A 25,542-nucleotide genomic window follows, 5' to 3' on the forward strand; every position below is an offset into this window, starting at 1 on the left:
TGAATTTTGGGATGTGAAAAATATATGAAGAATATCGTTTCAAATTTAGAATGGTTATTTTTAATATGTATTATTAAATAAATTATATTAATTAATTAATAATTTATTATATTATTAAATATAAAATAATTAAATAAGTATTAATACTATTGAAAATTATAATATATGATATTAATATTTAAATATTTTAAATATTTTAAAATTAAAAATTTATTATTAATATAATAATATTAGGATTGATTCAAATTAATTTTTATATAAAAATAAAATTACTCAAAAAGAGTTCTTTTTTGAAAAATGATTTGCGTTTTTCCAAAGAGTAAGTCATTTTACAAAAAAAATATTTTTTGAACTATTTTCCATAAAACAAACATAAGAAAATGTAGAAAACATTGATCGTAAGTCATTTTTCCATGAAAAAAACACATCCTTAATTTAATTTTGATAAAGAAAAAAAACAAATTGCTTAGAAGTGTTTGCAAAGTTACTTAATAGTAAAAAGGTCATCATGCGTCACTCTTTAATTAAGCAACTTGCCACAGCATTAGAAAACTTAACGCGGTTAGGGTTTAGGATTTAGGGTACCATAATAGTTAACCCAAAGTACAATTACAAATAAAAAATTAGATATTTTAAAAATATAAATACTATATTAGAAGAAAACCCAAAGTAGAGGGCTTTTTCATGCTATTATGCTTCCTTTTTACTTATTATTATTTTATTGTTTTCATTATAAATTCTTATCATATTTTCTTTTTAACATAAAATTTAAAACTACTCATAGTCCTTCTAACCCTTAAATAGGAGGATAATGCGCTTTAGTGTAATTGAACTCACGTCCACTTATACAAACGATACTAACTAAACAAAGACTCAATCAATTTTTTCCTTATTTTCATGCATTATTTATGATTATAAGATTACTTTTCAAAATCCATGAAGAAAATCCGAGCAGTTGCAACGGAGAGAGTGAGAAAAACCCATGAAGCCTAAAGTCCATCAACAATCTAAAGCCCAAAACTACAAAAGATTATATCCTAAACTGAAACCCCCCCTCCCTCTCTTTCTCTCTCTCTCTTTCTCTCTCTCTCCACTTCCTCTTCAATAGGCTTTAGGAAGGGGAAAGTAGAAACAAAGAAAACATATGGCAAGTGAGGCGGCGGAGGAAGCTAACGTCCCTGCAGCGGCTGCGGCGGAAGCACCCACAACAGGGACCGAGAAGCAACCACATAAGCTTGAAAGAAAGTGGACCTTTTGGTTTGATAACCAATCAAAGCCTAAACAAGGCGCTGCTTGGGGTTCCTCTTTACGCAAAGTTTACACTTTTGACACTGTAGAAGAATTTTGGTGGTACTTTTTATCAAAAACTCATTTCTCTTTTTATCAATACTTTAAAGATCTGTTGATTGTTTGCTATTTTTTATTGTCCCTTTGTTGATTTTGGATGGGTTTTCTGTCTATTGGGAAAAAAAAAGAGAGAATATTCTCCATTTGGGGCTTTCAGTATTGGGTTGCTCTCTGTAGATAATGATGCGCTTTTCCTGGCTTTTAATTTTCTCTGACTATTGATTTATTGGAGATTTGTTTTGTTTAATAACATAAATGGGTTCTTAAAAACAGACTTCTTTTATAAATTATTTTGAGGGAACTTGAGTTGGTTTCTGTATTTTTCCTTGTCATATGTTATCGTGTGTTTTGAAAATAAAAGCTCAAATATGTTTCAGTTTGTATGATCAAATATTCAAGCCTAGCAAGTTGCCTGGAAATGCTGATTTCCACTTGTTTAAGGCTGGAATTGAGCCCAAATGGGAAGATCCTGAGTGTGCTAATGGAGGAAAATGGTCTGTCACTAGCAACAGAAAGGCTAATCTTGAGAACATGTGGCTTGAAAGTGTAGGTGTCTTGAACCCTTATCTGTATATATTATGTATTGTGTGCGGTATGGGTGGTTTGTTCTCCTATTTGACTGGCTGGTCGTATGTTGTGGGCAGTTGATGGCATTGATCGGGGAGCAATTTGATGAGGCAGATGAGATTTGTGGTGTAGTTGCCAGTGTTCGCCAAAGGCAGGACAAACTTGCATTGTGGACCAAGACTGCAACGAATGAGGCTGCTCAGGTCTTTATCTTAGTAACTATTGATACTTTGAATCTGAACCTATTAGTTGTATTAGGAATTCTGTTCTTTAAGAAACCTATCTTTATATCATCTTACCATTGAATTCTTATGCTCATGAACTGTTCTAATTTCTACTTAGAACTTTCTTTAGTGATCACGCTGCAAGAAATTTGTTCTCATTTATGTGCATGAAAATATATGCTCATACTAATAATGATGTGTTCCGTTTCGAACAAGTCATTAAAATGCTTAAATATATTTGATTGGTTCTGTATCTATGTTACTCGGGCTTTTCATTTTTCTTGGAGTGCCTGTGTTCAACACATGGATACAAGGATATGAGCTCCAAGGTTCCTCCAAATATTATAAAAATCTAACCACACCTGTGTTGGATACATACCCGTATCCTACACTCACACCCAGAGTTGGAATAACATAGTTCTGCATTGCATTGCTTAAAATTTGTTTTCACATTTGATGGGCTAAAGCATTAGTTGCAACCATGGCTTCGTGTATTCATTTAAATGTATGATACTTAAGATTATTTATCTTGATGTAACAACTAGGCGCCTCTTTTCAGTGCATGTTTTATCCATTTATTCAAATTTCAATAGGGCCATCTTTTATTTGTGATGTTTTCTCTTGCATTTTTATTTCTGTTTTCTCTTAACCTCGTGATTTTTGCATGTGAGCTTATAAAGTATCCTCTCACATGTCCATATTGCAACAGTATGTTGCGTTGCATAATTTCCTGGAGCAGGCTGAATCTGTGGCCACTTGTCGTTTACTGCTTGCTTTTATTGATTGATTTTTGTCCAATCGAAATTTAGTGAATGGCTTGTGTTCTGATGATGTTAATTGAAACTGTGTGATATAGATGGGTATTGGAAGGAAGTGGAAGGAGATCATTGACATCAATGATAAAATTACATATAGCTTCCATGTAAGTTTCATTTGAGCGGTACATGTGATTTTGGGTGCATATTCTCTCACCACGACTGACCGCATTGTGTGTTGCAGGACGACTCTCGAAGGGAAAGATCAGCAAAAGGTCGATACAATGTTTGAACCATTTGCAGGTTTCTTTGTTCAGCAGTGTACTCTTTATTTGTTACCTATTTTGCATGTGAGTTTATGTTATGTGATACCACCAACAATCAAGTTCCATGTTAGAGACAGTTTTGATATTTTAACACATTGAGAATTTTACCCTATTCCTTGGATACTTAATTTGCTGAATCTCATAGCATATGATGATTCTGGGGGCCATTAGAATTATGTACTTGGCAATGTTTTTGGTGCTTAACTTGGAAGGTTGAACTAGTTTCAGTTTGAGTCCACTTTGGTTTTTTATTTTTATTTTATTTTTGGGATTGTATTTGAAAATTAATGTGACATTCAATTTGTTTTTTTTAATTGTAAAAATAATTTACCTTTATGTTTGGATAAAAAATATATTGGTTTAGATCAAATCAGTAGAGGAAAGGGAATGGCTTTGAACGATGTATGGTCAGAGTGAAAGAATGTTTTGATTGAAACATTTTCATAAAACATGAATTTTCATTTTCTTTCATCTAAATTGGTTAATAAAAAATTGGTTTTCTGTTCTTTTGTTACTTCAGTTTTCTTTCTTCTCCTTTTCCATATCCAAATAAATATAATTTTTTAATTCAAATTTAAAATTTGGTTATAATATTTAAATTTAAGTAAATAATAGACAGAATGTATTTGTATATCATGAAGGTAGGGATGATAAAGTTTGATTTGACTTAAAAAAAATTATTTTGAGTTATTCGATTTTTTTGAGTCAGTTCAATTAAGTAATTCGAATTTTGAGTTTGAGTTGAATTGAACTTTATAATTCAAATAACAGATTGAATAAGCAAATTGATCTCTGTTTCATCAAAAATATTTAAAAAGTTTTAAAAAAATTAAAATAATTTTTAAAAATTCAAATATTTATAAAAATTTCAAAATTTATATTTTAAAAAAATTCTAAGGAATATATAGAAAAGTTAACAAAAAATTCAAAAAGAATAATTTTGGGACCTAAATAAGTAAATAATGATCCAAATTTATTATACTAAAGTATCTTTCTCTTTTTCTCTTATTTTACTTTGAAAGAGTTTTCAAATGTATATACTCTAAAATAGAATTAGTTATATGGCAATGAGATGTTAACTAGACATGTTTAATTTTTTTAAAATTTAATTCAAACAGTTTTACTCAATTCGAAAAAAATTTAAATTGAGTTAGGATGATAGAATGAGACTCGTCAATTCAAAAAATTCAAAATTTTTCATTGAATTTGACTTGATTCGATTGATCGCTCACCTCTACACAAAGGCAAATTGTCTTTTCCAAGCCCGTGCCTCATTTTGTGTCCTTTGTATGAAATTACGCCACGCATTTTTTCTTTTTTCTATTCTCTTTAAATATGTGTGATTAAATCAAAATTAAAGTTTCAAGTTACACTTGAACCACAATTAGAATTTGATGTGTATAATTGCACCAAATTAAAGTTTATGTATACAATTACACATTAAATCAAAATTCATATATAATTTTGACATCTAAGCCTAAAAAGTATATTAGATGAATTAATTCAATTTATTTAATTTATTATTTATTATTCTACAATAAATATAGAATTGAAAAAAGCAATTAAAAGAAGACAGACGTGGCTAAATTTGATACGCAGGCAGGGGCTTGGGGCAGACGATATGCGTTCAAGGTATGAATTATTTCAAGTACAGTGAGGGGTTTACAGTCTACATAAAAAGAAGAAAAGAAATATTTGGAAGAACAAATTTGATCGTCACCAATTCATGCAAGGAATCCAAGCCTTTCCCCATTCTTCTTGGCCAGTCGAATCAATCCTTGCTTCTGTTTCGTATCAGCCCCTATCGATTTGCAGAATTCATTGATGACCTGATATCAAAACACAAAACATTTAACACTATCACCACCCTGCTTCCATTAATACATGAGTGCAAAGCAATTGCTTTTCCTCTAAGCTGATTGAACCTTTTCTTCCCAACGATTTGGCGAGTCACCACCACAACTGGAGCAAACAACCCTTTCCCTTCGTTAACGTTCTTCATCATTGGCTGTGCTCTAACACCCTTTCCAGCTCCAACAAGCTTCGGAACTGACTTAGCCAACATGCCATATATTCTTCGCCAGCTACTGAATGGAAGCAACTTCCTAAACCTCCCTTAACCCTGTTGCCGAAATTGAAATAGCCATTAGAGATGATGGTTGTAAAGCTTGATGGGTTGTTTTTTGTTATATAAGCTTGGGTGTTAATTAGAGAGCCTTGGGGTTTTTTATGGGCGAAGGGAGAAGTCAAATAAAGCATTGGGAGCCATACATGGCGGTGGGCTGGATTTTAGTCTTGGAGGTACACGTATATCATTTGCATACGAATTGAAAACTTATGGTCCCAAAATTTCCAATGAAAATCTATGGCTGACCCACTAACCTTTCATACTCCAAGAGCCAAAACCTAGTATTTTATTTCTTGGAAGCTACCATCTTTGAATGTGAACAACATGCCATTTTTTAAGGCTAACGACCGACCACAATAGTCGGCGAAACGGAAAAATAAATGGAAACTTCTAACCCTAATTTTCTTTTTCTTCGTGAAATACTTTGAAAACATATTTTTGAAAAGTTTAATTTAAGATTTAAGTGTTCAAAAAATACTTTTGAGAAATAAAATATCAATGTTAGACATAATATTATAAAGTAATAAATAAGCATTTAAACAATGTTTAAATTAGTTAATATTATGATATTTTAATGATAATATAGAAAATAATTTATTATAATTTTTTGTTAATATTTTAATATATGAAAAAAATTTTAATATTTTTAAAGTAATTAACCAGAGAAAAGAAAGTACCATGTGTTGGAGGGGTGGAAACGCAATTAAGCTGTCCAAAGTGCTTTTGGAAGAGAAAAACTAAAAATTTTAACTTCCGCATTTGGAGAGTATTACTTTTGAAAAACTAAAAATTTACTTCAAAAGTTGCTTATTTAGCATTTCTTTTACTTCAAAAGTGCTATTCATGTCAAAAATACTTTTAAAAAGTAATACTAAACACAACTTAAATATAAAATTAAATGTTGAGATGGGATAATAATTATGATTCCAACCTGTATTAGATAAACCCTTAATAAGAACACATTCAAATCAAGATTTCTAAAGAAGAGAGTGTAGTGAGTCATTAAAGCAAAAGTCTAACCCCTTTTTCTCTACAAAGAATGTGTATGTTTATATGTATTTATATTGATTATCTTTTTCATCCAAAAGAATATTAGAAGTAAAATTAATTTAATTGTAGTTCTACATCATAGCGGACATAACAGTTGTTATTGCAATCATAGTGGGTATCACGATCGTAAATTTTATATTTTAAATTCACGTCTGAATGAGATTTTTTTTTATTTCAAGCTCAAATCTAGTCATGCGGGTTCTAGTGGATTAAAATAATTGCGAATTTTTAAATTATAAACATTTTAATTCCAAATGCAATAATATTTTTTTACTTTTATACAACAACACAATTCAAATTTATCTTATAAAAAATAAATTTATATAAAATAATTAAAGTGTTTATTGTATGTAAAATTTATTACAATAAGTATATGAATTGATGAAAATATATTTTATTGTTTATTATTATATTATATCGATAATTAGATAACTTTTTTTTATTAAATTTATAAAATAATACTCGCATTCTAAAATATTTATTCCAAAACTCAAATATATTATACTAAGTCCAAACCCAAATAATATACTCTTTATTTTTTTAACTCGGAGAAACTAAATATAGCCGAATCTTAAGTTCAAAAGAAAATGAAATTAAATCTAATACCTAAATACAATATGCAAAAGTTAAAATCTAATTCAAAATCCAATTTAATAAAAACAATATTGTATTAAGATATTAAAATTTTAATAATATTTTATGTATTACTACTTATGAACATGTATTGTAATATACTAAATTTGATACTATATCTTTTATTATAATTTATAAAATAATAATTATATATATGGATATGTATTAATAGTTTTAGTCATAGTTTTATATTATATTATTGTATTATGTAATAGTTTTAAAAAATATTATTACATTATGTAATACTATATCGCATACTATAATGGTAGTACATAATATATTAATTAATTATACTGGTTAAAATATGTTTTACTCCCTATACTCTTATGACATATGATTAAAAATGTTAAATTTGAATTTTTTGCGGATTCAGATATCCCACTGATAATATATTTATTCTGGATTCGAATTTGACTAATAACCTACAAATTCAAATTCATATAATCCAAAAATTACAAATATCCAACTCAGTTACTAAATCATAAAAGGTTTTACAAGTGTATAAAAAAATCAAAACAACAGATATTTAACTTTTCATAGTTTTAATTCTCAAACCAAAAAAACCCTGACAGTGGATGTCTTTGGAAGAAGAACAGCATATTTAACTTGAAATATCTGTAATAATTATGCACAAAATTGCACACATTCGATCATCATCGTCATGCAAGGAATCCAAGCCTTTCCCCATTCTTCTTGGCCAGTCGAATCAATCCTTGCTTCTGTTTAATATCAGCCTTCATTAATTATCTGAAATAAGAAACAAAACATGATTTCATTAACACTATCACCATTGTTGGTTCCATTCCCTGCTCTTAAAAAATATAAAATAAATGCGCTCTGACTTTACAAAAAAAATTATATTAATCATTCATTTAATTTTTTTTTCTTTTAATCCTTAAATTTGCTTGTATTTTTTTTATAAAATCACCTCAAAATGAATGAAAAAGTTGAAGTTTGTTAACTTTGTTAATTTAGAATACATGTAGATGACATGTCAATATTTAATTTATTTATTTAATTTTAAAAATATAAAAATTTTATTTTTTATACTTTTTAATAATATTAATGATTTTTAATTTGTTAAAACTTTTAAAAATATAAATTAAATGTTGACATGTCATCTATGTAGCAATCCAATCCACGTTAACAAATTTAAAAAAAAATTAAATTTTTCATCCATTTTGAAGTGATTTGACAAAAAAAATACAAATTTAAGGACCAAAAAGGACAAAAAATTAAATGGAAGATTAAATTAGTTTTTTTTTTTTATAAACTTCATGTTTCAAATAAATGATGTACCTGAGAATGCAAAGCAATTGCTTTTCCTCTAAGCTGATTGAACCTTTCTTCCCAACGAATTGGCGAGTCACCACCATAATTGAAGCAAACAATCCTTTCCCTCCCTTAACGTTCTTCATCATTGGCTGTGCTCTAACACTCTTTCCAACTCAAACATGCTTGGGAACCGACTTAACCAACATGCCATACTCTTCACCAGTTACTGAATGGAAGGAACTTCCTAAGCCTCCCTTAAACCCTGTTGCAGAAATCGAAATCGCCATTAATTAAGCTCCTCTTCAAAACTTTGCTTTAGCTTTGCTATAGATGAAGGTGTTTTGGGTGTTAAATAGAGAGGCTTGAGGGTTTATATAGGTGAATGGAGACGTCAAACAAAGTATTAACTATTAAGAGCCACACATGCTGGTGGCTTGAATTTTAGTTTCGGGGAAGATGTATATTATTTGCATACTAATTGTAATCCTATGGTACCCAAATTTCCAAAAATAATATTTGGGTCTGAAATTCTACTGGCTCTTTCTTGTAATTTGGGGTCAACTCAAACCTTTTCTTTTTCCTCTCATTATCACTTGAAAAGAAAATTAATATTTATATTTGACTCCTACATCTTTAGCATTCTTTTAAAATACCATGCGTAATTACTTCATGATAAGGTAAATTTATATATGGTCTCTTTAGATTCTTTAAATTTATATTTCCATCCCCTGAAATTTTATTGCATAAAATAATGAATTCGGTAACACTTTCCCTTTCAACATTATTACTAACTAATAATTTGTCCTTCTACATCAGATAATCTCATTCCATTCTTATGCTTATATTTAGAAATAAAATAAAATTACGCAATTTCAATATTTAAAATAAATTATACACCTGAGAACTAAGCTCAAAAGCTCAGTCCAAAGTAAATCAGACGATCCCCCTCAGGCGATACTAGGCTTAGTTCGGTTTTTTGTTTCTTTTTTCTTTTATTTTTAAATTATTTTGTTCAAACAAGCTTATCAAGAATCCCTTGATTTTCTCCCTTACTAATCCTGATTTTCTAATGTTTATGTTTTTCTAAATGTAGGCATGCACGGTGCCTATAAATACCATGCATGACCAGTCTTCAAAATCAATCAACCAGCGTGCTTTTCCCTTTTCTCTTTAATATCCTTTCCTTTCCTTTCTCCCTTCCTCTTCCATTTAGATAAGTATTTGTTTTTTATACATTTTTCTTGCTCCCTGTTACTTTTGGTAAACAAAAGTGCTTGTTGAATCCTAAGGGATATGCAATTAGCGAAATACCCTTAAGGATAATGCTAGTCATGCCTCAAGCATCACCCTTTTGTTTTGACCCCCTTAATTCCAACAATCTTGAGGATATTATAGATCCAAACATTATCGTTGATTCTCTTGCCTCTGTTGATGCTACTACTAGCGTTCCCGTTGTCCACCCTTCAACCAACGTCAAGCATGTTGTTGTTGTTACTGCCCCAACCTTGATGATGCCCCCTTTTTCTTACGCCAAATCATTTCTTGAAATTTCTAAGATCGATGTGTTTGACTGGAAACAATTTCAAATGGTGACAATAATGCATATTCTTTATCCTTGATACGCATGAAGTTGCTTTCACCCTTATTGAAAAACTATCGTCTAATGCCTCAAATAAGCAGATCGAACTATGGGTACACGCAAACAAGGAATGTAAACATGCAATTATTTCCACTATTTTGAATGAACTTTTTTATGTTTATTGTTTGTACAAGGAAGCAAAAGAGATATGTGATAACATGATTTTCAAGTACACTACCGAAGATGTTGGTAAACAAAAAACTTTTATTGGAAAATACTAAAGGTGGGAGATGTTTGATGAAAAGTATGCCAAGCTACAAATCAACAAGTACCACAAGCTATTGGAGGATTTAAAAGCTTAGAACATCACCTTACTAGAAGAGTTTGCTACTGGTAACTTACTAATTGAGAAGTTCTTACCATCATGGTACGACTACAAATAACAACTCAAGCACAAATACAAGTAGATTTTTTTGGTGGACCTACACCCATTTAATCATTGAAGACACCAACTGCAAAAAAGCTAGAGTTCCCGAGAGAAAAGAGATCAGTACACTCGATAACTTGATTGATGATAAGCCTAAGAGAGGTAGGGTTAAAAAAACATAACTATGAGCCTAAAACACAAAAACCTACCTTCAAGAACAAAGGAAATTGCTTTTTTTTTTGTGGCAAATCTGGCCATCATGCACATCAATGTAGACACTGAAAGGGGAGAAATGATAATCCCGCTAGGCTAAATGTCAATTTGGTTGAAAAAGGTGAAAAATTTCTAACAATCATTTCTCAAGTCAATATTGTGACAAATGAGAAAGAGTGGCTAATAGACTCTGTTGCCACAAGACATATTTGTGGTAATTGAAATGCATTTACCTCATACTCCAAAGTGGAGAAAGGAGAAGAAACAATCTATCTTGAGGGCTCACGAACAACTAATGTACTTGGGAAAGTCAAGGTCATACTAAAATTTACTTTTGCAAAAACCCTTGCCTTGAATGACGTGCTTCATGTTCCAGATATTTAGACCAACATAGTTTCAGTTGGACTACTAGGAAAGGTTCGGGTAAAAGTTTCCTTTGAATCTGATAAGGTCATAATGACTAGGAATATTGTGTTTTTGGGTAACGGTTATTGTAATAATGGACTATTTATTCTTAATGTTTGTAAAATAATAAATGGTAGTACTAGTTCTTTTGCTTTCTTGACCCACTAATATGATTTATAACATGCTAGATAAGAACCTGTGAATGTTTCTTATCTTAAAAGATGCAACAACTTGGATTGATTTCTAGTAATAATAATGTTTGCATGCAAAAATGTAAAGTATGTGTTGAATCAAAACATATTAAGAAAACTTGTTCATCAACTCTTAGGAAAACAAAACTTTTAAGCTTAATTCATACATACCTAGGAGGTTTGCCCTAAACCATGTCTAGAGGAGGTAAAAGATATTATGTGATTTTTATTGATGATTTTTCAAGATATAGTAAAATATAATTGCTTAGAAATAAAAATGAAACCTTTAATAAATTTCTTAAGTATAAAGTTGAAGTAGAAAATTAATTAAATAGAAAGATTAAGAGAGTTAGATCAGGTATTGGAGGTAAGTATGTCTTATTAAATGACTTTAGTGAAAAAGAAAGCATAATACACGAAGTTATTAAATAATAATTATAAAATTTATAAGTGGATTTTTTAAATAAATAATATAAAATAAATAAATACCAAAATAGGATAGGTAAAAAATTAATTACGAAAATAGGCAAAGGGAATAGTTCCTGTCGGTGCCGTCTGACGGACTGACGACGCCGTCCCCATTTTCCTTCCAATCATGCCGCAATCAATAGTTTTTGTTTAATTGGTGTCATCATTGTGTCAGGCAGCACCGGTATGTATTTTTTTTTAGAAAAATACCCATATTTTCTTTAGGTATACCAGAGTAAAAAAAATTTAATGGTGCCGTCGTTGTCTCCTTGCCTTTTCTTTTGCTTTCCAGTCTTTTTTTTCTGATTTTTCTATTTTTTTTCAATTTCAACCATTTTTTTACAATTTAAAAAAATAATATTATTTTTTAATCGGTGTCGTTGACATGTCAAGTAACACCACCGAGCACTATGTATACCCCAAACCCAGCAAAAAATCAGCTAGTTTTGAATGTTTGTATTTTGTTGAAGTGTTTTTTAGCAGTTTCAAAGAAGAAAAGAAGTTTTTTTTGTAGCAATTTGTTGAAGTCAGTATCGAAGACGAATAACTAATTCTTTGCAGCTATTCATTTCGATGGAGTAATTTTAGAAACAATTGCTGGTTGTATATTTGAATCTTGCCAGAAAATAAGAATGTGTCTAGCAATGATATGAACAAAAACATAAGTGTAAAAATTGCTCGACATTGTAGGAAAAAGGATGCCGAGATTATTCTACAAATTTTCAGTTTCGTCAAATCCTATCAAATTTATTTAGATGGAACTTTTAGACATTGAAGACGTGGAGACAATGATCGCACTGTATTACTTGACGGGAGGGTGAACACTAAACCAACTCAGTTGTTTGTTGAACTAGCGGGTGTGGAGCTCGTGAAGATGTGACTTCATTAAGTCAACAATATAAAGATTATGACTCGTGTACAGAGGTTCCGAGAGCGTCTGTTGATAGGCAGTCATATTTATACGGGTTTGACATTGATCTTAATATTGGATAGGCAGAACAATTCCGTGGTGGAGCGACAACGAGATAGGTCGAAAATCCACACCATGCTCGTTTACAGATACATCTAGTCGTGATTGAGACCGATGCAGATGGTGAAGATGGATCGAATAATAATGGTCATTTTGATCACAAGGGTGAAGATTTTATTGACCCGATGTAGATGAGGTCCCTAATGATATAGACGATGAAGGCGCAGACGATGATAAAAATGTTTACGCCTCTTTGTCAGGAACCTGAGTCGTGGCATTATCATACGTAATGATCTTGAGGCCTAAATGTTGAGCGTTGACCCTGACATGACACATGCATCTGAGTTCCTTGAGTACCCTGATATTATACTTGCTCGCTGGTTGGTAGTAGATCGCAAATCGAAAGAGTTGTTTGTGGACCAACAATTCATGAACAAGGATGACTGCATATTTTCCATCAAGCGGTATATCATGAAGGTGTCGATTGACTACAAAGTTGTTGACTCTAAACTGACAATATATATTGGAGAATGTTGGAGGTCAAGAGAAGGGTGCAAGTGATAGGTACGAGCTGCATTTATCTAGAGGTCCCAACTATGGGCGATATGGAAATATGTTAGGCCTCATATATGCACTTTTGCACGTATGATGCAAGACCATTACAAACTTCATTCGAAAACTATCTAAAACCTCATGTCACTCGTTAAAGACATGTCCACCATTCCTGTAACACCCCAAACCCGGTCCAGACATTATGGCCGAATCTGGAAATGTTATGTAAAGTAGTCATAAATCTAACCTTCGCTTTTTAAAAAACATTATGAGCCTTTGCTATTTAAAAACCTATTTTAATTAAAAACATTTATTATACTTGATAGTTAAACCTGTTAATTGTTTACATTTTCTAAATAAATTGAATAATTACAGCGGAAGTTCTTAAGACGTTATATTTTGAAAAACTGAGTTTGTTTTCTTAAAAACAGTTGACCGCAGAAACGTAGTTGATTTTCAAAAAATCATTTTATCGAATCTCATGCTAAAACCCAAAATAAAAGTCCAAATCCAAAAATAAACCAAATGTCCAGATAGTCTAAAATTTACAAAACTCTCAAAACGGAATTTTAAATAAGCCAAATTTATGTAAATAAAGTTTTACGGAAATGTGGACGCAATTGAGCTCCCGTTGCACCAATCCGCCTAAGTCTAAGGGTTACTTGAAATTATCAAACAAATAAATACTGAGTTTTCTTTTAAAACTCAGTGTGTAACTTATACGTAAATAGAAATTCAGATTTAAGCACATGGCAAAAGCAAATACAGACATAAATATCTTATAGAATCAGAATCATGACAGAGTAGTACAGATGTAGATATGTATAATCCTACCCTCATCCTCTAAACACCAGCTCCGACCATCCTAACACACCACGTGGGGTATAAAACGCCCACCTAGCCCTACACACTGCATAGTGCCTATACGACACTTTTCAAAATGATCGCAGCAGTGCTGCCAGTATAATAGCGAGGATCGCCTCACACAGAACACTTCCTCCACATAATACATGTCCCACCCCATATTTAGATATAACAGAAATAATAGATACCAGAATTACATATCATACATGCTCGTATAACAAATGTAGAACATGCTTTATATATAATAGATCACACATATTGAACGTTATTTGCGTCAAGTTGTATGCTATCAAATTAACAAATTTCATGCTTAATAACTTACAAAATCACATACCGACTCCACGGAAGGCCTACGGTTATCAAGACGACATGTACGACCCTAGAGGAAATTTTTGAAATTTAGGCTTACACGTCCAAAAATGGCTTGCATGTGTGGCCCACACGGCCTAAAATGGCTAACCCGTGTGGCTCACACGGCCCAAAATAGCTTGCTAGTGTGGTCCACATGACCCAAAATAGCCTAGACCATGTGTCACACACGGCTTCGCACACGGCCTATCACACGGTCGTGTGTCGCACATGGCCTACCACATGGCTTGGCACACAGCTGTGTGGCGTCGACAGACCCCAATTTTAGCTTTCGCCATTCGCTGATTTTCGAGTTTCTCGTTACACGCCTGGCTCAGTTTTGATGCGAAAGCTCCCACGAGATAACTAGAACCTAAATGCACCAATTGAAACACTAAATTAAAACACAAACAATTGATTTAATGGACGAGGTCCCCGATTTCCTAATATCAATCGAAAACCCCTACCCATACCACAAAGATATCACTGTTTCAGCTACAAGAATTGCTCACATTTGAACAAATAACGCCCTCAAAACTTAACTCGCCATTGAATTAGATGTTCCTTGAACTTCTCCTAAACACATTAACCAACATTCGTTTAATCAACAAAATTGAATTCACAGAAAAAGGATTATTCAAATTGAAAAAGGTAAAACAATACTTACGAAATGATCCTATTGCACGCTAATTAAACGCACAAACACACACGATGCACAAACACCAAGATAGGCAAGACTGCTGTTTGAACAAAAGAAAGAAAGGGGAGAAAAAATGGAAATTGAGAGGGAAGAGAAAAGAAAAGAATGTGAAAGCCAGTTGGGAAAAAAAGTGAGAGTATGGGATTTTGGGGCAAAAGAAATTAAAATAATTATTTTAAAAAATAAAAGATTATAAAAGCAATATCTTTTAATTAAATACAACCAAATCAAAACTACCCCAAACTAATCCCTAACTAACAGATTGTTTAAACAATTGTAATCTAATTTAACTTCCCCTTGACATGCAACAATTACTATCCTTAACAAAAATAACACCTACTTGCACATACCAAGTTTAAAACCCAAACCCTCCACATTTTTCCTGCAACACTTATCCATCAAACCATAACAATTTACTTGTCAAGAGTCTAATAAAACAAAGACATAATTTTGGGACATTACAATTCCTGTATCGGTGTTGATTGTCGAAATACAAGAACGGTTCATGTATCGAGTGTCATACCAGAAGCCATGGAGCAGTTGTACAGAGATTGGGATGTGTTGTATAATGAACTTCAAGGGTGGATAGCCGGTATGCAAGAGTATGTGTCAGGGGCTATCGTTGACTTACAGACGCTATCTTCTTACGACCCGGACGACCAACTACAATCGGGGAGAATAATTTTCCATTTGATGTTCTGGACATTTGATCTACGCATTCAGGTCTTTCTCTACTACAAGTTGCTTGTGTAAGTTGATGGGACCTGGATGTACGAGAAATATACGCAACTCCTCCTTATTTCAATTGCACAAGATGGGAACCAGAACGTGCTACCGATATCGTTTGCCATTGTGCGGTCAGAGAACATGGAATCGTGACAATTTTTTCTAATGAACTTGCGGAGGTATGTTGTTAGACAAGACAATATTTGTATCATTTTCGATAGATCAAAGGGTTAGTTTCTGCAATTAGACATTCCGGTGTTCCGTGGAGATTCGTCTACTGCATCTCCCATATTGTGATGAACTATTAGAAAATCGTGTTTGGAAAACGCATCGAAAAATAAATTTAGAGAAAAACCAGAGTTTTAATTTTTTTTTCCAAAATAAGAACTTGGTTGTGATATCTAAAGTAATAAACACTTAATCAAAATTGTACGTTTTCAATTCATCTAGAATGAACGCTTCGACCGAGTAGTCTTCTCTGTTATCCTCAACCTCACATCTACCGAGTGTGGGCTCGCTTCAAATTAGAAAATTTTTCACAAAAATTACCAGTGGGGTAATTTCATAATTTTTTAAAATTTTTGGGCAAAGTTGTAAATAAGAAGAAATATCTCTAGAAATTTTCTGAAATAATTTCTTTAGAGAATTTTCTTTCTACAACTTTGTCTTGAATTCAAATGTGTGTAAATAATGATCTAAGACTCTCTTTATATAGCGAGAGTTTAGAAAGTTCAACTATGATTAAACTTAATCACTTTAATATTAAATTAATAAAATACTATTTAAATAAATATTTAATTTAATTTAATATTAAATCTATTAAAATAATGTTATTTTTACAATATTTAATTTGAAATTAAATTCTTTGGTAGAGTCCTAGTAGGAGTGTAATTCCTCCACTACTCAACCACCGAGGAACCAGCCCCGCCAACCATTTTTTGGCCACTGTCGCAACCAATAGTTTTTTTTCAACCCAGTTTCACATATCAAGCCTGATTTGACCAGTTTTTGGGTGTGGGTCTCAGTTTTGGGCTCCCAGGACCAATTTATGATCTCAAGTCAAATTTTCAAGTTCCATTACCTATTGGGTCAATTATCTGACTTGAAAATTAATTTCCAAAAATATCATATTAATTTGATTAATTTAATTTTACTTGATCAAAATTAATTTTCCCAAAAATCACTTAGATTTTCCAAATTAAATTTTCAAAAAAAATTCTTTAATCAAATTCTCTAGTTGAACAATTCTTACGACTGCCCAATTTAATCTCACATTGAATAAATCGACTCAATTAAATTATTTCCAAAGTCATAGAATTTTCTTTTAATTCAAAAGCAATCTGATCGAGTTTTTGTTAAGCTAGCGGAGGGACGAATCAAACATATACAATTAGGCTCTAGTAATTGTAATTATGTCCAAAAGCATCATTCCGATAATTTGTAATTAGTTAATCATGGAGTCAATCCACAAGAACTACCATGATTGAAAACTCCTTATTGTATACTCTTTACAAAAGCAATTCATCCAACTGCTTTGTCCAATGATGACCTCTTCATGTGTGTGTTACTCTCATATGATATCCTTGATTCCTTTCAGCTAAATTCGTTCACTCAATACAATCCTATTTTATCTCATTATCACTATTGTGTCTTCTTAATGATTAATATGATTACTACCAACAAATGATTGTGATAAATTGCTCATTCGAGAACACGCAACCTGTGACCACGTTCCATAATTATCAATCAACACAATGCTAATGAGAGGATATCGTTAGCTCTTTAATTGAGCTATAAATTCCTCTATTGCTAGTAAAGCCATGTCATACATGTACCCAACATACTTACTATCGGCTCGATCATCTTTAGAGCATAAGCCTCCACTTATATCAAAGCACATGAGTTACATACGCATGGTCAATGACTTCGAAACACGGAACAAAACACTGATTTCAAAACTTGAAAAGAAAAAACCATATATTAAACCAACTGAAATAGAAGTAAAAAAACATAGTTTTGAATCTAAAAATAGAAATGAAAAGACAAAGACAATTCAAGTAAAGATTCATACCTCAAAATTAGTCTCCGATGAAGCAGAGGATTTCAAAAACCACAAAAAAAATATTGAAACTGTAGAAAAAAACTTAGGGTTTCTCTCTCTCACAAAAGATCTCTTCCTAATGTAGCATGTGTGTGTTTCTTTGGCCTTTGGTTACCTATAGCTAAAAAAAGGTGAGAGGAAAAAATTGAAAAGAGGGTTTGTTATGAAAGGAAAAGAAAGGAGGAAGGGAAAATCAAAACAAAAGAGAAAGGAGATCGAGAAAGAAAGAGAAACGACTAATAAATGGGGGTAGGTATAGATTGAATAGAAATGGCTAATAAATGGGGTAGGTATAGATTGAATAGAAATGGCTAATAAATGAGTATTTAGTTTTAAAAGAGAAATTTTTTTCACTCTATAGTATAAAATTGGACGATTTTTTAAGGTGAAATAATATCAGTGCTTCCGATTGATCAGGCGACATCCAAAAAAAATATTTTTTATACTTTTCGATCATCACACCAATCAATGGTGTCATGGAGGCTAGTGCCGCCGATTGCACAGGCGACATCGTGAGATCACTATTCACTTTGCCTAGATTGGTAAATAATGGTACCCTTATCCTATTTCAGTATTTATTTTATTTATTTTATATTTTTGATATGAAAAGCCCTCCAAAATATACTAAACCCATTTTCTTCTCCCTAAAACTCAACTTTTTTTTCTCCTGGTGGTGGGGGTAGGGGGACCAAACCTCCATTTATATACTAATCATAATTTTTTTTGAAAAAAATAGAAAAATTAGAAAGAAAAAAAAAAGGCTGAAAGCAAAAGAAAAAGCAGGGACCCCTGACTGGACAGCCACATGTCCCTGCTTTTTCTTTTACTGTTCAGGGTTTTTTTTTATTTCTCTTTTTTATTTCTTTTTTTTAGTTTTTTTACCAACTAAAAAAATATTAAAAAAAAATCTTTCCAGTGCCACTTGACATGATGGCAGGACCATTAAAGATTTTTTACTCCGGTATACTCGAAGAAATACGAATATTTTTTCAAAAAATACATACTAGTGCTGTCGACGACACTAAAAAATATTTTTATTTTTTTTAAAAACTAATGATTGCAGCATGATTTGGGGGAAAGTGGGGGTAGTGCCACCGATTGGTCAAGTGACACCAACGAGAACTATTCCCTTTACCTATTTTCGTATTTAATTTTTTTATCTATCCTATTTTCATAATTTTTTATTTATTTTATATTATTTATGTAAAAAAGTCGTTATTAGTCTTCCATTACCAAACAATTTTATGATTCAAGGATAAATTCACTTTTAGCCTCTCAACAAACTGCACAAATTATACTAAGAAACCTCACTTGTTAATTAATGTTCTTGTTGATACGTAAGAATTCTTAATGTTAGCCCTAGTTTTTCAAATGTTTTAATATAACAAAGTCAAACTTTAAAAATTCTCTCTTAGTCAAAATTTGTAATCAATTGATATAAACTTCTAAAATTATTTTTAAAGTATTTACAAACTCATCAAATGACAAAAATTATAAATGCCTTTGAAAAATCTTGATTCAAAATAAATTTTATAACTTTGGAACACTTTTACCAATACAAGTGTATACAAGTACGAGTAGACACAAGTCAGAAAGCACCCCAAGCATTCTTCTAGACTTCTACCGATACTTGGGAGCTTTTCTACTAATACATTTGTAGTTGTACCAATACTTTAGAGGAGTTCTACCGGTAGAAGTAAGTTAGAGAGCAGTTCGAGCATTCTTCCAGACTTCTACCGATACTTAGGGGAACTTCTACCAATACAAGTAATTCAATGAGCAATATTTAGGTTCCCCTATAGCTTCTACCAATACAAGTATTGGTAGAAGTATGAACCCTTGAAACCCCTCAGACTTCTATCTAAACAAGTGGTTTTCTACCAATACATCGGGCTTTAATGGTCATAATTTTGAAGATTTCTACCGGCACAAGTCCACTTGTATTGATACAAGTGGTCTGCAGTCTACAATTAATGTTTGAGTTAATTGCAACAACAAATCTAATTAACTCTCAATGTCTTCAACTGGCTCCAAGGTTTTTAGGTGGCGTAAATACAAGCCAATGGCACCATATTGAAGACAAGAAACAAGTTGTAAAGTGAATTGTACAAAAAATTAATCTTTTCATTGATATTTTCTTTGTTCTTCATACACACACTTGGGTGACCATCTCTTTTATTCTTTTCAAGCGTTGTATTGTCATTGAGTGAACCTTATAATTGTAATAACTTCCTTTGAGAGGTGTCTTTAATCTTTGTTCTTATTTATCATATTTGTAAGGGTTTGCATAAGGTTTTGGGGTAGAAAACCTTAAGGGGAGTGGTTTTATCTTGCCTAGTGAAAAAATAGAATTTTGTAAATGTTAAACCTCGTCTTTGAATGGTTCAAATCTAGTGAATTCGAGAAATCCTTAGCTGTGGTAAGCTAAGGTAGTGGAGGTAGACAATTGGGGCTAAACTATTATAAATTTTTGAGTCTCCATTGTTTTCCATATTTTTTAAATTTTTCTGAACACAAATTCATCCCCTTCTTGATGATTATCGAGCTTCACACTTAACTTTGTTGATCCTCAATTTAATTAAAGCAAAGCAATTACTGTAGTGTAACATAGAATATCTTGCAATATCAAACTTTTTCTTGTTTGATTTCATTGTTTAAATTAGTAGAATTTGTCATTTCTCCTTCCACAATGTTAGGTAAAGCTAAGAGCCTTTAAACATTTGATTCATTTGTTAGGTAAAGTAAAGAATATACTACCCTAGTACTTTCTGCTTCATTTGTGGTTGAATGCACTCACATCCTAGCAACAAAAACTTGCAATGGTTGTATTTGTTTGCTTCATTACTTTTAATCTTTGTTTTGAGAATAATTAGTGCAAATAAGTGATTAAGTTATTTTTTCAGTTTTTTGGATAAGTACATGTATTTTTCTTAGCCAAAATTCTAAGCTAATGAAATAAGGGATTTTCAAATTGACTAGAAAGATGAGAGCATTCTCTTTGTTAGGTTTATGCATTACATTCTTGAGAAATTGATGGGGGTTCTTTAATTTTCTCTTTTTTAGAATGGTATTTTCTTGATGGAGCAGTATAATTGGTAAAGTAGATGTATTCATTTTGGCTTGCTATATAATATATATTTTCTTGGATAAGATTCTCCTTTCCTTATTTCAGCTTAATTTTTTATTATCTCTTTGATGATTTCTAAACCAAATTACACACTTAGTAAACACCAATTAATTCACTCAAGCTACATACCTTAGTTGCAAGCAATCCACTCCATGGTAAGCTTCAATTAAACATTGTTAGTATAAAATACATGCTTCATACACCGTGTTATCAACCACCGTATGAAGACTCATCAACATACCATAAATCAAGCATCAATTGGACATAAAATTATATATTAAAGCAATTATAAAATCACCAAAATTAAAGTCCAAAATTTAATGTCCAATGTCCATTACAAGTAAAATAACACTAGTCCCAAAAGCATCACAACGCCCTATATAGTCTCTAAAGTAAATTTCTTAAGCCACTACCAAGCCTTATTCTTGGATCGCCCTTGCACTCACTTCTCAACTCCTTACGCCCGGAAATTCTCTGCACGAAATGTAAGGGTGTGAGCTTAAAAAGCTCAGTGAATGATAGCAAAAACATCAAGTAATTTGTACCCAATCATACAGAAATCAAAGCGATTAAGCATTAAATTTTCAGTCACAACATGTTTACATTTCACCATAACATCACATGCTATTTCAAGAATTAAGAATCAATTTTTCCATGGCATGTAAAATCATCTTTTAACACATAAACATTCAAATATATTGACACAATCAATCAATTATAATGGCATAATACATCCATGGAAATAAGTAAACGTGTGATCATACATTAGATAAATGAATCTCTAAACTCCCACAAATCAAATACAGTCCTCCGAATTGAGCGCGCCGAAGCCACACACTCCCTTATAGCGCCTTAAATAACCCGATAAATGGAGACTCAAGCTCAACACTTTCTTATCTACTCCAAACAAATCAGTCCACCAAGAGCCATATGCTCACAATATCACAAATATTGGTGAGTAATCACAAATCTTATGGCATGCCAACTATATCCAATGGATCCACCATGCAATGTTACCAATATAATCATACATACAAGGCATAAAATATGTTGTTTAATCACTTAATTTAGCATGTTAAAATGCAAGTAAAAGCATGTTGCTAAGTAATTTTAACATCAATAAAATTAAGCATAGCAAATATCATTTTTCCAATATTCATATACCAATTAGAACACCTTTATTAAATGTTCAATAAATCATCAATTCATGCTCCAAATATCAATTTATTCCATACATTTTATTCATGCTAAAAGCATAATACACAACTTACCAAACCAATTGTCATTTTGCTCTTTTATAAAATAAAACCTATTTTTACAAATCCAACCATCCAATATGCAATTAAATCATTAATAACATTAATTAAACCTTTAATTTAACACATAATTAGGCTAATTTACCATATTTCTTTTAATATCACTCACCTCCACACTTAGCTCTTTAAGCAAAAAAAAAGTGTTCAAACAAGCAAGTTTGAGCTTCAATTCTGATTTACACATTTCTCCTTTTGATGTGGAGCTTTAACAGAATTATTAATATTTTTTATTTGAAAATTTTAACAAAATTATATATAATATGAATGTCAAATGTTATTATAAGTGTCTCAAATAATAGATATATAATAGTGACCTCTATATATTTTTAAAATTTTAATAAAACATTATTAAATTTAATAGCATATTTGTGCTATTTCCACACTATAATTTTTTAATAAAAATATATTGGCCTTCGTTTTCCACAATTTCATTTAATTATTCCTCCTTATCATCCTATCAATCTTGTCCTGCGTAAACCACCTTTTTTTCATTTTTTTTAAGAAAAAATACATTTTTTTTAAAAAATTGTTTAAAAATAATAAATAATAATAAACTTTGTTTTTTTTCGAAACAATAAACATTTTATAATCGCTTTCTTTCAAATTAATAAACCTTTAGACACCCAATATTTCGTTGAAATCAAAGTTTGACTTTACTCTTTAAATGTCGACACCTCAGACATTAGTTATTTAAATTATCAAATAATATAAATAAATAAAAACATAACCGTTGGACTTTTAGGAATTAAAGTTAAGAATTTGTACATGTAATTATAACATTTTTATTGTAATTATATCTATTATAATAAAATCTCATTTTAATTAATATCTTTTTAAAATATTTATCATTAAATTCATAAATAACTTACAAACTACACGTGGAAAGCTGGAATATTTATCTTTCCCGCACTTATCAGTGCTTTGGTGGAAAGATGGAGACTCGAGGCACATAAAAAATGAACGGAATGAATAGAAAAAGAGAAATAGAAAACATTCAGGAATGATTATGGTTTTCTTCGAAATGGAGAAATGGAATCATTTGGAAAATAATGTAGGTTTCCAAAAATAGAAATGAAAATGAAAATTTGCATTCCTATATAGAATTTCTTAAAAAATTGATGGAATAATGAGTTTATGTTTTTGGACTATTTTGAAGCCCGAAAATGAAAATAAATCATCCAGTCATAGTGAACATGTTGAGCTGTGACATATTGAACGAATTTTCTCGAAATTTTACTAGGGGTAAAATCGTTAAAATTTTACTAGAGTAAAATTGAGATGAGAAAATTATTTAATATGTAAATATTAAAGTTCATTTTGGGAAATAAAAAAATGGAATCGAGTTGGATCACATTACAGAGTATTGAGTCAAAAAGGCATAGGAAGTACTCGTAATTGGATCCGATGTGAGAGAGACTCAAAACCTCTCTATAACATGAGTCGAATGTTGTTTTTTATTTAAAATAAACCTCTACAACTCTACAATGGCTATACTTTCTCTTCCTATAAATAGATGACACCAGAAGAGCTATTAACACAACTTTTGAGAGATTGTTATTTTACCGAAAAATAGAGAACATTTATTCTCAAATTTTAAATATATTTATTCAGAATAACAATTTTACAGGTTTCTATTAAAAAAGAGAGAATTTATGTTTTCACCCCAAAAGGAAATTTTTTTTTCTAGTTTTGTGTTTTGATTCAATTAGTTCAAGCCCACACTCAATGCAATTCGTGGTATGAGAATAGCGGAGAAGATCATTTGGTTGAAAGCCGAAAAAATCAAGGATCCGCTTATCAGAAAACACAGGTATATATTCGGTTAAGGTTTATTACTATAAACATCACAAACTGGGTCAGTTTGCAAAATGTTAATTTTCCGCTGTGCAAGAAAACTGTTTTCAATCTGGGGTTTTTCCAACATACCAACCATCATCGGTAGCTCTAGGTATTTCTCCAGATTAGTCGACACTCGAACTTTCAACACACCACCAATCTCTTCCCCCCTCCCTACTTCTAACATTAACACCAAAATAAATAAAAGATTTTTCATAATTTACCTTTTGTCTTGAAGCACTTTCATACTCCATAATGGCTTAACGTATATTCTCTGCACCTGTACTCAAAGCTTCTCCGAACTGAATGCAATCATTTGCAAAGAATAGATGATTGATTGTCGATCGTTCTCGACCAATTCGTGCCCCTTTTATCAACCCCGATCTTGCAGCCTAATTCAAAATTATGGAAATACCCTCACCACATAACAGAAACAAATAGGGGATCAACGGATCACCTTGTTGGAGACCCCTAGATGGTAAAAAACTATTATTAGTTTCGCTATTAATACCCACCGTATAAGAGACTGAAAAAACACATCTCATTATCAATGAAACCCATTGGCCATGAAAACCCAGCCTAGCCATCATACCACTTATGCAACCCCACTCCACCCTATCATATGCTTTGCTCATATCGAGCTTAAGCATAAACATGCCAAATGCTCCTAAGTGCTTCATCTTCAATGAATACAAGACTTCATATGCAATTAACACATTATCTGATATTTGCCTTCTAGGAATGAATGCTACTTGAGCCTCATCAATGCAGCTGTCTAAAATGCCCCTCATTCTACAAACTAAGACTTTCGCAATGGTTTTATACACCATATTACATAAGCTGATAAGTCGAAATTGAGTCATATTCCTTGGCTTACTAGCTTTTGGGATTAAAACAATACGAGTCACATTAATATCTTTCATTTCCACCTTGCCATTTAAAACAACTAAGCAATAATCAGTGACTTCTAACCCTATAGTAGGCCAAAACTTTTGACAAAAAAAGAGCAGGGAATCTATCTATACCTGAAGCTTTTAGCGGCTCCATAGATTTGATGGCAGCCCATATTTCCTCTGCACAAAAAAGAGATAGTAATTCCTCCGGCCCCTCTTCCTCCTTTCACACTTTTGACCAACTGTATCAACCACAATCAGATATTGATCCAAAAAAGAATGGCTCTAATGATGGACAGAATAGTCAAGAAAAGAAATCCACCACGTCGTGTTAGCCACTCCCCTATCAAGTCGTTCCCGAATATTTGTTTCTAGTAACCGCCCCCTTTTCCAAGTGAACCACCTTCCATTAAACCCCAAATCACAATCTTGTAAGGCTAACCTAAACTCATCCATCTTCTGTTCAGATCGAAGTCAACCACCCCTCTTCTCAAATGGATACATTATCTTATTAAAATCCC

At 31.7% G+C, this 25,542-nt stretch overlaps 1 protein-coding gene, 2 long non-coding RNA genes and 1 pseudogene across 3 annotated transcripts; 1 reads left to right on the forward strand and 3 right to left on the reverse strand.

Moving 5' to 3' along the window:
• The first annotated feature begins 943 nt into the window (after positions 1-943).
• Positions 944-3,457, forward strand: LOC107914972 (eukaryotic translation initiation factor). Its single transcript, XM_016844048.2, has 5 exons — positions 944-1,350; positions 1,725-1,893; positions 1,992-2,117; positions 2,995-3,060; positions 3,138-3,457. Exons 1-5 carry the CDS (start codon positions 1,145-1,147, stop codon positions 3,183-3,185), a joined length of 615 nt encoding a protein of 204 aa, XP_016699537.1. The 5' UTR covers positions 944-1,144; the 3' UTR covers positions 3,186-3,457.
• Positions 3,458-4,798: 1,341 nt separating this feature from the next.
• On the reverse strand, positions 4,799-5,542 carry LOC107914970 (protein PROTON GRADIENT REGULATION 5, chloroplastic-like; annotated as a pseudogene).
• A 2,011-nt stretch (positions 5,543-7,553) lies between these two features.
• On the reverse strand, positions 7,554-8,624 carry LOC107916107 (uncharacterized). Its single transcript, XR_001689385.1, has 2 exons — positions 8,330-8,624; positions 7,554-7,777 (listed from the first exon to the last, which is right to left on the reverse strand). It is a non-coding gene; the product is annotated as an uncharacterized lncRNA (long non-coding RNA).
• Positions 8,625-14,182: 5,558 nt separating this feature from the next.
• LOC121222229 (uncharacterized) lies at positions 14,183-15,126 on the reverse strand. The gene is made up of 3 exons (XR_005919405.1): positions 14,990-15,126; positions 14,835-14,898; positions 14,183-14,695 (listed from the first exon to the last, which is right to left on the reverse strand). It is a non-coding gene; the product is annotated as an uncharacterized lncRNA (long non-coding RNA).
• Positions 15,127-25,542: the final 10,416 nt, after the last annotated feature.

This window comes from Gossypium hirsutum, chromosome D10, assembly GCF_007990345.1.
Source record: "Gossypium hirsutum isolate 1008001.06 chromosome D10, Gossypium_hirsutum_v2.1, whole genome shotgun sequence".
In the NCBI taxonomy this organism is placed as follows: Eukaryota; Viridiplantae; Streptophyta; class Magnoliopsida; order Malvales; family Malvaceae; genus Gossypium; species Gossypium hirsutum.